At 42.2% G+C, this 14,494-nt stretch overlaps 5 protein-coding genes across 5 annotated transcripts in view; all 5 read right to left on the bottom strand.

Annotated features, from left to right (window-relative positions):
- Positions 1-14,494, bottom strand: part of LOC130696240 (mitochondrial intermediate peptidase-like) — a 53,216-nt gene that overhangs the window by 33,533 nt on the left and 5,189 nt on the right. The gene's annotated exons all lie outside the window — the stretch shown is intronic.
- On the bottom strand, positions 1,458-2,235 carry LOC130696237 (uncharacterized). The gene is made up of 2 exons (XM_057519321.2): positions 1,785-2,235; positions 1,458-1,666 (listed from the first exon to the last, which is right to left on the bottom strand). The coding sequence occupies exons 1-2, from the start codon at positions 2,204-2,206 to the stop codon at positions 1,561-1,563; spliced, it is 528 nt and encodes a 175-aa protein (XP_057375304.1). The 5' UTR covers positions 2,207-2,235; the 3' UTR covers positions 1,458-1,560.
- On the bottom strand, positions 6,401-7,277 carry LOC130696234 (uncharacterized). Its single transcript, XM_057519317.2, has 3 exons — positions 6,955-7,277; positions 6,724-6,879; positions 6,401-6,604 (listed from the first exon to the last, which is right to left on the bottom strand). Exons 1-3 carry the CDS (start codon positions 7,218-7,220, stop codon positions 6,403-6,405), a joined length of 624 nt encoding a protein of 207 aa, XP_057375300.1. The 5' UTR covers positions 7,221-7,277; the 3' UTR covers positions 6,401-6,402.
- LOC130696235 (uncharacterized) lies at positions 7,373-8,413 on the bottom strand. Its single transcript, XM_057519318.2, has 4 exons — positions 8,207-8,413; positions 7,913-8,132; positions 7,725-7,847; positions 7,373-7,653 (listed from the first exon to the last, which is right to left on the bottom strand). Exons 1-4 carry the CDS (start codon positions 8,349-8,351, stop codon positions 7,548-7,550), a joined length of 594 nt encoding a protein of 197 aa, XP_057375301.1. The 5' UTR covers positions 8,352-8,413; the 3' UTR covers positions 7,373-7,547.
- LOC130696217 (BOS complex subunit NOMO1-like) lies at positions 9,518-13,899 on the bottom strand. Its single transcript, XM_057519299.2, has 9 exons — positions 13,660-13,899; positions 13,494-13,593; positions 13,307-13,435; positions 12,672-13,244; positions 12,442-12,610; positions 12,087-12,375; positions 10,698-12,020; positions 10,454-10,631; positions 9,518-10,379 (listed from the first exon to the last, which is right to left on the bottom strand). Exons 1-9 carry the CDS (start codon positions 13,800-13,802, stop codon positions 9,654-9,656), a joined length of 3,630 nt encoding a protein of 1,209 aa, XP_057375282.1. The 5' UTR covers positions 13,803-13,899; the 3' UTR covers positions 9,518-9,653.

The following is a 14,494-nucleotide window of genomic DNA, read 5'->3' as shown; positions in this document are numbered from 1 at the left end:
GGCAACAACAACAACGGAGAGGAAGAAGAAGGTCATGTCAATTGCTTTGTCGGGATGGCGGTGATTGTTCGGTAGCTGCCGAGCGCGTAATGAGAGCGCGCTGATAACTGTCAATGCCTGCCCTACAATCGCTTGTAAAGATATGTTAACTTTAAAGGGAAAAAAAGGTGGGAAGAGGCAGACTCCGCGAAATGCGTGAAAATTACGAAGAATTTTTGTCAGCTGGTTTCATTTGAAATTTTTTTTTCTGGATGTGTCCAACTTTCAAGGAAAATACGGAAGCAGACATAACGGATGTCAGATCCTCTCTGATGAATATGAATCAAACTCCGTCAGGCGATTCAACTCTAACGTCGTCGTCTCTGACCTTTTTTCCTAGATATATGCCCGGCACGGAACGCCAGATTTAATGGCACCAGACGGGACGATGACACCTATTATTTATTAATAACCTATTTCATTTCCGGATTAGAACGGTTATGATGGCACTTGTTTGAACGTTGAACAAACTGAACATCTACTATAATAGGATATAATAATCTGTTGTATTGCATCAGTTTCTTCATCAAATGTACATTTTCAAAAAAAGGTATCATCTCATCTCGATTACAATTGAATGTCTAGATTTAAATATATTTATTTTTTGTGAATCTTTGTTGGTCGATGTTTCTTTGTGCTGTCTGGAAATGATTGCCGTTCTCGAAGTGGAATTAGGTTCTATCCACACACACACACAAAATACAGAGAGGGAGATGAAAACAATCTAGGAAGAAGCTCGCTATTTCAAAATTTGAGATATCGTTAGTGGATGTATACGTTCAGCGTCCGTTAAATGGTCACGTCAAAAAGTCCCGCTGTCTACATCGTTCGCGTGCAGGCGTTCGTGTATTTGTGTCGTGCTTGGTCTATAGGAAAAGCCTTTTGAGCGAGTCGACAGTTGTTTGTTTTTAAAACGTTGTTGTCAGGTCACAAAGTAGTTAGTGAAGAATGTAGGTAATGAAAAAAAAAACCGAGGAAAAAAACAAAAACAGAACATCAGATCGGTCATTAAAGCTGTCAGTCTGGAAGGTTTTAAAAAAAGGATAACTGTCTGGTCGTTTGTCGAAGATAATAGTCTAGGAAGGAAAAGGAGTGCGATAGATGTTATCCTCCTTTGATTACGCACTGGAGGGAGAGGGGGCAATAGAAGGATTAGAAAATAGAATAGGCGATGAACCAAATAACTCCAAGGCAAGTGAAATAATACGTTTCGAATAACACAAGAAATAGAAAGGGGAGAATCCACATAGCACTGGAAACAAAAAAAAATGCAGAGGAAAACTCCCTTAATGGAAGTTCAAAACCGTATAGAAATAAGTTAAAAATAAAAAGGAAATCCAGGGATAAAAAAACAACTCAATCAGTCAAAATTGGGAATAGGATGCGTTGGGAATCATGATTAGATTTGCACCATGCATATATATAAAAAAAAAAGACTTGTTGAAATGCATCAGTCAGTAAAAAGCATCAAATTCAAAATTCTTATCCGTCCAAAGAGAGAGAGATCGTTTAACTCAAGTTTCATTCTTGATGTTTCTCTTCGCTCCGGCTGCTTCCACTGCCTATCTCATATCGCTGGTAGCTCTTTGAAAGAGCTTCCATGACAGGACCCATCCAGCTCAACGACCTATCATTTTCCAATAGCGCCATCCGCCCCATCAAAAAAAAAAATCAAATGAGATACGATTAGAATCACGCACACACACGCACCACGTTAAATGACATCATACTCAATGGAACCTTACCGTTTGCTATAAGAAGAATGGCCGTAAGAATTGGCGCCATAGGTAGGTGCCGGAGCGTCGTAAGAAGGTCCAGTGTAGCCTTGCTGATCCGTATAAGCGTATCCGTACTCCGGTTCTTGGCTACCGATGCCGATGAGACCCAACAACGGCAGGAGGATGGCCGCCAAGACGAGGGCAGTCAAAGCGGCTAATAGCGTGTACTGAAGAGACGTGGCATTGAACGTGAAGGATAGCGAACCGTCGGAATTCAAATTGACGAAAGCGAAACGCGCAGTCGGATGGACGTCGGTGGTGCTAACATCTTCGAAATCACCGTCCAAACCGTTATCATCGTCTAGATTACTGGCCGACGCTCTGGCGCTAACTGAGAGCAACAGCATCCAGCAGCATAAAATCATCGCTACGCTCCACTTGTGCATCATTTTTATTCTTGAAGTTCAGCTTCCGTTTCCGCTATGGGCAAAAGGAAAATGAAAAGAAAGAACATGAACAAAAAATAAAATCATTGACCCATAGTATTTCTTTTTTTTCTTTTTTCTGGGTCACGAGCTGAAAGCAAATAATAATAACAAACATGTGTACATACAAAACAAGAGGGGGGATTTTGACGCGGGTTCGTTGGAATTCATCGGTTGTAAGAAAGAAGACGAACTCCAAGAGGGAGGCGATATGGGAGGTTGACTTTCAAAGAAAGAAAATGGGTACGCCCTGATGATCTATTGGGCTGCTGTTGTGTTTTTCATATACACTAAGCCCAGCGCTGCAGGACTGTAGGTCACCTGCGCTATAGACAGGTACGTCCCGCGCGTATTATAAATCCCCCCTCCTTTAAACTGTAGGCCAACTGAAACCGGAAGAAACTGCTTCCTTTCTATTCATCCATTTCGAGAAAAAAACAAAGTAACTTAACAATACACCACCAGCCGAAATGCTCTTTTGAACTTTTTCCCGGAAATTTGTTTCTTTTTTCGAGTGGCATTTTATTTGTTTTGCTTTCTAGGAATGTCGGGAATGCTATGGGCGAGGACTCCGTCTTCTGGAAGGGGGGTCTAAAATTTGATCTATTCGTGAAGGAAACGCTTCGGTTTACAAGGTGGCCACTGCATACGCGATCGTAAATTATGACGTCCTCTACGGTTGTCTTTCATTTTAAAAGAGGTCGTTTTTGAACTACTCATCCGAGGTAAAAACACTAATAATAATCGCGGAAGAAAGAGAGAGAGAAACAACAGCTGCGAGCTTTGTGGATAGGCTTCCGCTGACAAGTTGCGGACCACATTTCAAACAACAGATTCCATCCGGTTGCAGAACTGGGAGGTTGAGCATGTGGTCATGACAGTTGGCTACTTTTACCTCGGCTTTAACTCGTAAGGTAACGGTTAGGTTCTAGGAGTCACGGGCATACTTTTTTTTTAAAGAATAATTTTTTATTTCCATTAATTTTCGGGAAATATTTTAATGGGTACGGGGAAACTGAACTTTTTTTTCTTTTCGGCATGTGTGTTTAACAATGGATTCTCGTTCAAGAAATACGAAAGGACGGGACCATGCAATCATGTGTTTTTAAGAGATGGCTAACGTACACTACAACTACAGTGACAGCTAGACATCCTCTATCACAAATTCTGGTACGAAGGGTATAGATGTGGAAAAGACCGACTGTCCTTTGCCAGCGTTATAATGGATGTTTAGAACGTTGACTCATTTCCATACGTGAGCAAAACAAATGTCAAAGACTTACCGGAGTGAGAAAGATGGCACGTAGATTGATGAACAGGCCAACAACAAATAAAAAAAAAACAAGCCGGTAGAATGTAATCAGTTGACGTGTACGGTGTTTTGTTTAAATATGAACGCGTGGAACGAAGTAAACGTGGCGCGGTTAGAAACGAATAAAAGAGAAAAAAACAAACAATGATTTCAATTTCTTTTTGTTTTTTTCGTCAGCCGCGATAAATCAGAACTGCGACGGAGGAACCGAGACGAGAGTTTGATGCTGGGGCCGGCCTCTAACCGGGCTTTTTAAAGGGCAAGACCGTCAGGTCGACCGTCTTGAGTCACGTGACTAAAGCCAGCCAATCAGGAGCGTCTTCAAAAGCCTTTGCGATTCACGCTGAAAAAAATGGCTTTGAAGCAGCCTATGAAGCAGATGCTTGTTTTGTTGTTTTTGGATGAGCTACGACTACACACAGCTGATGACGGGCTGTCAGCCGCGTGAATTTCTTGTCCGCAGCCAGAAGTTTTGGAGCGACGCCGCTACGCACGGCCTCATAATGATGGGGCTGAGCGCCCAAGACGCGTCTTGCCCATCATTTTCTTTAAAAAAAAAAAAATTTATCTCTGTATTATATTCCTTTCATTGACATCGTCTTCAATATCAAACTGTCGACGCCAGTATAGTCCAACGAGATCGGGGTTGAACGCTCTGCGGCCCTCCTGATTTGTTTAACAAATTCATGTAGTTCTTTTCATTGCCGAATCGATTGTTTTTCGTCCGTCAGGTTTAGATTGTTCAAAAACAATAACTTTCACCGGACTAATTAGATTAGAAATAGTGAAATAAAAAGAAAATCAAATGCCCAAGCTAAACTGGCTGTTTTATTTTTAGATCAAAAGACAGAAATCCTACGTACGACCGCAAACTAAATTATAACAGTAGTGATGGGAAAAACTAAATGTCGAGTATACGATATGTTCGATTACCGCTGTCGAGAGTTCGGTCACTGGGTAAACGTTTGTCATCTTTTTTTTTTCCAAGAAACTCAGTCAGTTGTCTCGTCATAAAAATGGCATGAAAATGACCGTCTTCGTGTGTTTAGCCGCAGTTGTTACTCTACGAGAATGCCACCAGGTCTTTTTGCAGGTAAACAGCAGGGGGGGGGGGAAGCCGTTCGAACTAAACGAAGGAGGGCGTAAGGTTAAAGAAAAGCAAATAACATCAACATGCTCTACGTCATCAGAATATGATTGACGTTGCGAGAAAATTCGTGGTGGCCTAAACTCATTCACCGTCGACGACCTTTGCCACATTTACCGTGTTTCTCGACATTCAAATCAAACATAAAGGCGATTTCAATGTGTAGACATTAAAAAAACAAAACAAAATGACTCCCGCAAAAAGAAATGAAACGGTTCCAGTAAGCCGTAGACTGCCAAAACGACAGTTACGTCATTGTGCTCCAGTGATTACATTCAACTAGAAAAAGAGGAAAGCGGGTGAGAGTTCAGTTCCGCCCAGTAGCAGAAAACAGTCAAAGAGTGCGCGCTAACGGTATATCTTCCCCCCCGAAAAATCTGTGTCAATCTAATGCCAATCGCCCCTTTGTACTACAAAGCGGAAACTGCAATGGTTACATCCACGGTTATAGGTGTAACGAGAATTTACCTGTTAAATCAATATGTTTATGTACTAAAATTCAGAATGAAAACGGCCTCTAAAAAATGTGGAAATATAAACCAACCATCGCTCGTATGGCGATTGCATTGTTTGGTAGTGTGTCACTAGCTGGATCTTACTATCGACTTTGGAATATTTAAAAAAGAAATAGGAGGAGCTTCTATTTTTGGTTTGGCTGCTTCTGAAAGCATTTTTATGCATGCCAGTGAAGCAACACTTAGCAGTAGTCTGCCAGTTCGAAAGCAACGTGAACTATTCAATCGCACCTTTCGCACCTCTTTCACGCTGGGACCACCGGAGGGAATAGGCGTTACGATAGCATCAGAATTTTATTTAGGATTCGTATAGAAGAGATAAGACATAGCGCATAGGATTCTTGTATATGCATCGGCCATAAATTCTGAAGGGTATACATAAGACTTTTTTTAGAGGCATGATTAAGACCGGTCGTTTGATAAGCGTATAAACGATAGAAAGATCAGCTCCATCATTCCGAAAGGAACGCCCCGTTTCATGTCAACACAGACTGTAACTCTTCACTTTCAAGAAAAATTCCACTGGTTAACATCTTCCCATCGTGTTTACGAAATCCGTTCCATTTCCCGCTCGTTTTAATTGAATGAATAATTTAAAGTATTAAGGTAAGCCAAATTTCTCGTTCTCCGCTCTTATGTCTCAAATCCCCTATTAAAAGCTTATTGATTGGCGATATACATCTGGTTAAAAAATAACCGTGTACCTTATGTCTTGCGTTAGAAAGGGAAAAAATGTTAAGGAAATTTTCCCTTAATTAAAAAGCCATCGACATCGTTACAAATCAAACGAATGGCTTACGTGAAATCAAAATAAAAAATGGCAGCTGGACTATTGGATACCTCATAGCAGTTGCTGATTTTCAAACAACCCGTTAGATTGGAATGAACAGCTTCGTAATTAGACGTCACCATTAGCATTCGTGTATTACGGTCTCTAACAAGAGAAATGCCAATAACGAATTACCCACATACAATAGAGTTTATGTAAGTCCAGCTATTTTTGCAGCCCGGGGCTTGAATAACATCTGACCTGTCGTTTGTCAACTCATTTTGCTATCAAACTGAACCCCTAGGCCTAAGCTTTTCCTTCCGAATATGCACTTCCGTCATACAACATAAACACTAACACAATTTTGTTTCTAATGCTACAAAAAAAAAAAACTAGCCAACGTATGATGATTGCCCGTCAAACAAAGTTGAAGTATCGGTCGCCAGTCGAATGAAAATGCCGGCCCTGTTGTTGGAGAATGCGACGAATGGGTCTGGTCATCGTCAGAAGTTGGCCTACTGTTTGCGGGCATTCCGACTGATAGAGTTGATGGCAGTCAGCACCGCCCAATCCTTGTATGATATCCTCCTTGTATCGCTCCACTCCGCGGATGTTTCTACTACACAGATTCATAGAGGGAAACACACGTCGTATATAAAAATGAACGTGAATAACGAACGATTAAAATTACACAAATCAATCACAAATATTTAGCTCATCTCTCCGGTGGAGAGTGACCTGATGAGGCGGAAGACGGTCTGCAGCCAACTCGGAGCGTACGGCACAAAACTGTGAACGTGACACAAGATCTTCCTTCGGCAAGGATCACGCAGATCGTCCATAAATTCGAAAGCCTCTTCGATGTCAAGCGGATCCAAAATTCGACGCCACCAACTGAAAAAGGAAATGATACATTAATTCACAAACCCTCGTTGATTTAATAACACTTCAACCTCTCTCGAACACGACCTGGAATAGAAATCATCGTCGGAAGAACGGGCCGACCAAGCGGAAGTTAATTTGGGTACGATGAGGCCGGCCACGAGAATGCCACTAAAGGCGACAACGAGAACGAGACTGATCGGGCCGGCCACACTGTTTTGTAACGTATTTGCCAAGTTAACTGGCGTGGAAAACTGGAAACCAACATCGACCGGCTGAAAGGACTCACGCGGCTTGAAAGCCGATACACCACCCATCGCTATCACGGTTATGATATTCCATAGAAGGGCCATTGAAGATGCAAACGACTGGACGATATTGGCTCAAACTGCCGAATAAAAACGTGTCTTCATGTTTGAGTGAATTTGCTAGCGATCGCGGTCAAGGACCCGTTTGCTTTCTCTTGATTCGTTTCTGGGCAAACCGATCGGAACAAACAAGCGGAAACGCGCCAAGGACGGAGTGTATTATTGAGAGCTAATCACATGAATATAAAGGAGACCTCTTCGCTCTTTTGTACAGAAGGGATGATAAATATGTAGATTCAAAAATGGAATAATAAATTATTTTGGAAAAAAGGGAACAAGCTCAAAAAATACATAGTCGTACATCAGACGTGATCATTGAATGAGGCTGGCCAGCAGTTTAGTCATAGTGCACTCGTAATGGATTTGGCTGCAGGTGCCTGCTTCACGACTCTGTGGCTCTAAACGCAACATCTTCCGACTAAATTAGTAACCAATAATATAATTAAATCAATCCAAAAAACATCTAATAAATGGATAAGAAAGTCGTACATCCATTTAGGAATCCCCTTGAAGAACTTGGTATTGGCGAAATAGCTACGCATTTCGCAGAGGCCACGTCGATAGCAACTGTCGCCCACCTTGCTAGTGGCCTTGTCGTGAATGCTTCTCAATCTGCGATGCGTTATTCATTTAAAGATCAGTTTAAAAAGTAATTTTATTCGTTAAAACCGACTTACTTTTGAAAGATGGAGTTGACGTCAATTTGCGATACCTGAAAAGCTCTTTGGATTTCGTTTTCTTTTTGTTCGGCTGCAGCTTCGTCTCTGGCGTTCAGATAACTGACACCGAAAGAGTAGTAGAAAACCGACAAGACTATCCAGACGGAATAGGCCAACCAAAAAGCCGAAATGCCTCCAAAAGCTCCTTTGTAAATGCTGATTAAGAACTCTTGGGCCTCTAAAAAAATGAGAAGACATTCGATATTTTTATATGGATAAAAAAAAACCTTTTGTATTTAATAACAAATTTACTGTCTAAATTGGTTTTAAATTGATTGAAATTGGAGATTGCCACAGTCGGATTAAAAGTTGGTTGATCTGCTGCTGTGAGTGTGCCGTGAACGGACGCTGTTGCTGTTAAAATCGTCACAACGAACAAAATCATTGGGTTATTCATCGTTGAAAAGGTCGGCCAACGAGTAGATGAAAGCACCGAACACTAGCGACTAAAACAGTCAGATGTCTACTAATGTCTAACGAATGAGAAGACGGGTTCATCATCAAGCTGTCCCGATCCTTAAGTGTACGTGATCGTCGTACACAATCAAGACGGGATAACTTCTTCCGGACATTTCTGTTCATTTCGATTTCCAGAACGGACCGGACCCTGACATCCTCTTTCCGTTACTAAATAAAATTAAGAAAAAAAAACCGTAGACCCGTTATTGTATAAGCACATATGTCATTATTCTGTTCACACGCAGGTAAGGTCATCGTCGTTGATGTCGTGACGCAGATGGTGAAATCATTATCTAGTTTTGTTGGTTTTTTTAAAGTTAGCCGACTCCTCTCGTCCGACAAACTCTCACAAACTGTATGACACGGGTCTTCAACACAACTAACGACTTAGACCTATATTTAGGCTTAATCTGACCGACAACATTTTCTGATTCGACTTTTTTGAATGGGCCTGGAGGACACCTTTCGATTATTATCAGCCTCTTACGACTAATCACATTCACTGTCGTTCCGTTTGTCCCTCCCAGATGTTGTATTCATTTGGACTATGTTTTTCTCAGGCTCGTTTATCGCTAATCTTAAAATGTGTTTCGTCAATTAAGAAAGAAAGCAGAGAACATTTGTAACGTACCGGTACTTGTAATAATATTTCCATGTTGGCTGGACTCATTTCTTGGTCTATGACTCGCGCGCTTAACATCCCGTTGACCGTATTATGAACACTGTCCGTCTTGCGTTCACAAATCTGCTATTGTGACCGACTTTGTTTCGACGCGGTTGGTCAACCGTTCAGGTCCGATGAAAAACGTGTGGCTACTGAACGAACGAGCAAGTCGCGGAAGTGTTTGAAACAATGAAAAATAGAATAATAATAAGACGAGCAACGGCCGTTAAAATGCAAATTGTGTGACCAAGTTTACCAACAGTTCCCGATCGGAAGTCTTGCATAAACATTTCTAGACGGAGCCGACCGTCCTATTTAACAAGGCCTATAACCCTAACAAAACAATTTCGACTTGATGCTCAATTGTTCTCAAAAGAAACGCACAATCATCGACAAAAAACATCAGATAACAAACATAATCTGAAAATAGAACAAGCTGCTTAAGTCAAAGGTTTGAATTTATTGGCCTACTAGCACGAAACAATAACCACACTTACAAAAACAGAAACTTGTGTTGTGCTCTGAACAAACTCGTCACACGTCAAATTTGTGCGATCTTACAATTTTTAAGGTTTTCTATTGAGCTCTTCTCGGTTTGACTCTTTTCTTCGTCACATTGTTCCCTTCGTCCATCAGGGCTAGCTCTTGCTCGCTAAACACTGGATTGTTGGGATGGCTTGACGAAGAAGACGCTCCAGACAAACCGGATCCGAAAGCGAATCCGCCTCGGTTGGGTTTCAGAGCGTTATTCACCACAGCCAAGACCCTGTTGACAAACGGGCCCAGTTCCTCACGATAGTAGGCCGCCAAACCAACAAGCAATGCGACAAGGACGCCTCTGATTGATACTTGGGTTGTTTCAGAGGCATCGACTGTCTTTCGCCGTGGATGGAAACGCATGGAGAGGTGCTGGACAGATGTATTGGCAGTGAAGGAAAGCTCTGGCATCTGATAGTCGTAGTGATGCCGGCCAAGGTTGGATTCCAGCTGTATAAAGTATTTACGGCCATCCATAGGCAAGACGGGAAGAATGACGAGGGGTGAGTTGTCTAACTTCAGACTCTGCAGCACCACACCGGGCTGATCTTCGCGGAATAAATTCAACTTGATCGTCCTCAAATGCTCCGGTTCGAGCACATCGACCGTGACTACAACATCCGCTTGGTTGATGGCCTTAACGACGGAGAAGCGTAGACCTGAGACATCACTGTTTTCTACTTTAACGTTTGTGCTGAGTGGCAAAGTCCGTTCCACGTTTTTGTTGAAACCGTTGCCCGTCTTCATTCGTACAGTGTACTCGCACTGAACAAAAAAAAAGAAAAAGGGAAACATTTTGTTTTATTAACAGTTTCATCGTGGTTAGTACAAAAACGTACCCCGGGCAGCAATCCACGGATCCGGAACTGTCCATTGGCTTCGCTGGTCGCGTCTTCTTGGTACTCGGCGCAATGCGAAGACGGACCCGTGCCAACTGCTTCCACGCTCACTGAGCCTTCCGGTTCACCATTAAGAGCTGTGACCGATCCAAAACAGCTAAAAGCCACTCTCTCACCCCTATTTAAAAATAAATCACATAATTAGCGAAGTAATTGCATTAAATTACGATGAAATTCGAAATACTTGATCTGTAATTCAACAGTTGCACCGTCCTCGATTTCGATAAGTTTTGAACTCGGTTCGAATCGGTACTCTTTCAAGACCGGCTTGATAAAATATTCGCCTGGGTTCAAGCTACTCAGTGTAACTCGCCCATCTGATCCTGTCTGACTATTCTGTCGGTAACCAACTCCACCAGCGGCCGCCACCAGGACGGAAGGTAAAGGCTGGCCGGTAGCACTATCCACTACCAACACAGAGATCTCGGCCAGTTTCTCAGCGATGAAATCACCAAATGCTTTAGCTGGACGGACAATGTATCCTCTCTTTTTAGCTTCGACGGTAAAAGTAGCTGCCAAGTCTAGAATGGGATGGCCGTCCAAATTAACGGGACCGTAAATGTATTGGCCGTTGCTGTCTGTTTCCACTGTGACTGGCTGACTCAATCTTCCTCCGCTGATGGTGACCTCAACCTCGCTGATTGCCGGACGAACAGAACCACTGACGTAGAGTCCACGCTGCGCAATTATCGTGCCCGCTTTATCGTCGCATTCTCGGCCCACCGTCAATGATAGTGTTGATGGGAAAAACAGAAGCGATTCAGCCGTGGCCACCACCTGTAGGGTCTCCCCACTGGGTGCATTAAAGACAAACTGGTGCTGGTACTCGTTGTCGGATGATTTTTCCACCGATACCAGCACCAAGGGTGTTGCATCACCGTTAGATGAGGTGGCCGTCACTGACAGATCGGATACCTCGTGATCCGAACGAACAATGACGCCGACACGATGGCTAACAGATTTCAAGTGGACAAGTGCTGGCTTGTCGGAATTCCATTCCACTGATGGAACATCGAAGACGTGGCAACTCTTGGGCGTGAAAACATAGTGGCCAGCACGTGGAAGACAGTGTTTCGAAACACCTGCTTTTACTGTTAGAACCTCGTCGCTCTTCTCCCCATTGACGGTAAATGTCAAATCAACTTCGTGACTCGACGAAATGGCAAATGAGAACCCAGTTTGCTCAAATACCAAGTCGGACTGATCGGAATCAATTATTTCTACGTCGATCGTTTTGGACTTCCAACACCAGTCGTCTTGCAAAACCGATAGGCGGTATTTTCCCGGAAGCAATTGATTAAATTCAAACGTTCCATCTGCCCCGGCGATTGCTTCTACAGGTTTGACCAAACGTGTCGGTTGTGAGACGCTTGTCAGTCTAACCGGCACATTTGAGGCGGTTCCGATTACCTTAGTGGTCCCTCGAATTGACGCTCTGAGTTGCGAAAAACTGAAACCAGACAGGGCTTCTTGTTTTACTACAATTTCATGCAATGCAGGAACGAATCTAAGTCAAAATCAGAGAGAAAAATTTAAATTGTTGTCATACAAACGCAATTAAACGATTATTTACTTCAAGCCAGCAGCCACTTCGGACTCAAGCGCCATTGGTTCCAACTTATAAGTGCCTGGTTTTAGCAACTGGCAAAAGACTCCCGTGTCATCGGTAGATACAAGCACTGGTTCGACAGAAGAATCCTTAACCGACGTTGGAATAAATATCACCTGCCTGGCTTTAGGGCCAACAGCCAAGTCAGCTAACTCAATTTGTCCACAAACACGGTATGAGGAAGCGACTATATCCGGCAGTGACGGTGTGTTTGGGCTGATTCGGACACTCAAACGCTCAAAACCCAAGTGATCTATTATTTGAAATAGAGCCATTTCAAGAGGAGTTCAAATATGATTTTCACTGCTGCATTAATTACCAGATTCAGCAGTTAGACGATACATTCCCGTTTTGATATTCTCCAAGTTGTAGGAGCCTTCGTCACCAGTGATCGCGACTTGCTTGTCGTTCAAATAAACTTTGGCACCAACAAGACCTGAGCCACTAGAGTGCTCTAGAACTCGGCCGCTGACACGGAATCCTTGCACCTAATTAAAAGTAGTTAAATAAATCGAGCTGCAAGGTGCAAGGACATAAATCATAATATACTTCAAACTTTTGTGTCATTAAAAATCGGCTGTCTTCAACGTCGAAGTCAAATGTGGCTGGGGTGATGTCAAAACGAATGTTTTCTCCTTGATAGAGAGGTACTATTTTGTAATGGCCAGGTTGAACAACAGGAAAATGAAATTGGCCTTTAAGATCAGAAGTCGTTTGGCAAACGAGATTCCAGCCACTGTCCTCTTGAACCGGAGAAGAAACAGATGGGGCGTCCAATCCACAATGCGACGTTGCGTCCTCGTCCCGTGAGTAAAGTGAAAAGATGACATTCTGAATAGGTTCTCCTTCACTGATGACTTGACCCTCAACTGGGTAGCCAAGAATAACCAAGCCTTCGACTATTGAATGTGAATCAGATTGCACATTGATTTTCACTTCACTCGAGCTGAGTCGCCACTCGGGATGGCTTGCTCGAACCCGGTACTCGCCAGGCGCAATATTTTTGAACGAAAATTCTCCTTGTTTTTCAGATAAAATGCTTTGGAGTACATTATTAGTGTCATCAGCAAGCAACTGAAGTGTTACACCAGCTGGTCCACTTGATCTTCCATGACTAATAACCTAAACACAACAAGCATATTGAGTTATAAAGTATAATAACAACAGCATCTTGATCAAGTTACCCTGCCATTAATAGAAAAACCCTGAAACACGAAATTTATATCTTTTCCTTGAGAGCACCAGTCTGTTTCTCTGTCTATGTTTACAGGGAAAGATGATGGTTTGAAACTCCATCCGTTTGGTGAAACCACCTATAAGATCAAAATATTAAGTAATAGAGGAAGCAAATGTAAAAGTAATTGGATATACCTTGATAACATATTCTCCCTTGTCATATATGGGAATGAAGTAGTACCCATTGTTCGGGGCACAATCTGTATGGTATTTTAGGTTTCCTTGTTTAGTATACCTATGGGATTACGAAAAAAATACTGTACAATGCGCTTTCGCAATGAAAATATGGTATTCAGCTTACAGTCGGATTTCAACTTTTGATAAGTCGAGCCCTACTGCCTTATCGACTTGAACGAAACCGCCGCATCCCAAAAAATCTTCGTCCGCAAATGTATGGATAAAACAGAAAGTTACAAGAAAAACTATTAGATTAATGGAATACATAATTATGCTCCTTTTTATTACAACATTTGATCTAATCACGAACAGAATCAATTCTGCTCAAATTCGACCTAACCGGAATGTTGCAGACGAAATTACAGTGACGTTCCTTTTCCACCGTTGTCAGTTTTAGTTAAATAATTTATTATTTTTGCAAATATTGTTTTTTTCTATTTTGCTTTCCGGCTTTCGGTCTTCTGGTTTCTCGGCTTTTCCTTTCGTAATAAATAAAACATTTTTCTGTGCATTTCCCTAACGCGTAAGCGAATTTTCGGCTGTCGAAACGATTTACTGAAACAAGTTTTATCCACCCCATTCTACGAGTTTTCTTCTTGAAGAAGGCGCATTAACTTAAATGAAAAAGTTTAACCATCATTATTCTAATGGTCCTGTTAGCATATACAAGGGGATAGAACAAAAACGTCGTATAACTTGTTTTTTTCGCTACAAACATTTGCTATAAGAGCTGAATGCTTAACATCTTTGACATTGCACGAGCGCCTCACAGGGGCTGCTGGTTAAAATGAGAAGGATTTAATTCCATTTTTCTTTTCTTGTTATGCGTCTCCCTGTTGCCGACTTGCTTTTGGCTCAATCGTGACCCTGGCGCAATGCCTTTCTTTCATGAGAATCTTTCAACAGCATCATGAAATAGAAAACTGATTCAGCATTCGTGGGTAAAAAAGAAAACGGGC

Source organism: Daphnia carinata, chromosome 5 (assembly GCF_022539665.2).
Source record: "Daphnia carinata strain CSIRO-1 chromosome 5, CSIRO_AGI_Dcar_HiC_V3, whole genome shotgun sequence".
Taxonomy (NCBI): domain Eukaryota; kingdom Metazoa; phylum Arthropoda; class Branchiopoda; order Diplostraca; family Daphniidae; genus Daphnia; species Daphnia carinata.
This window is presented reverse-complemented; position numbering and strand designations above follow the sequence as displayed.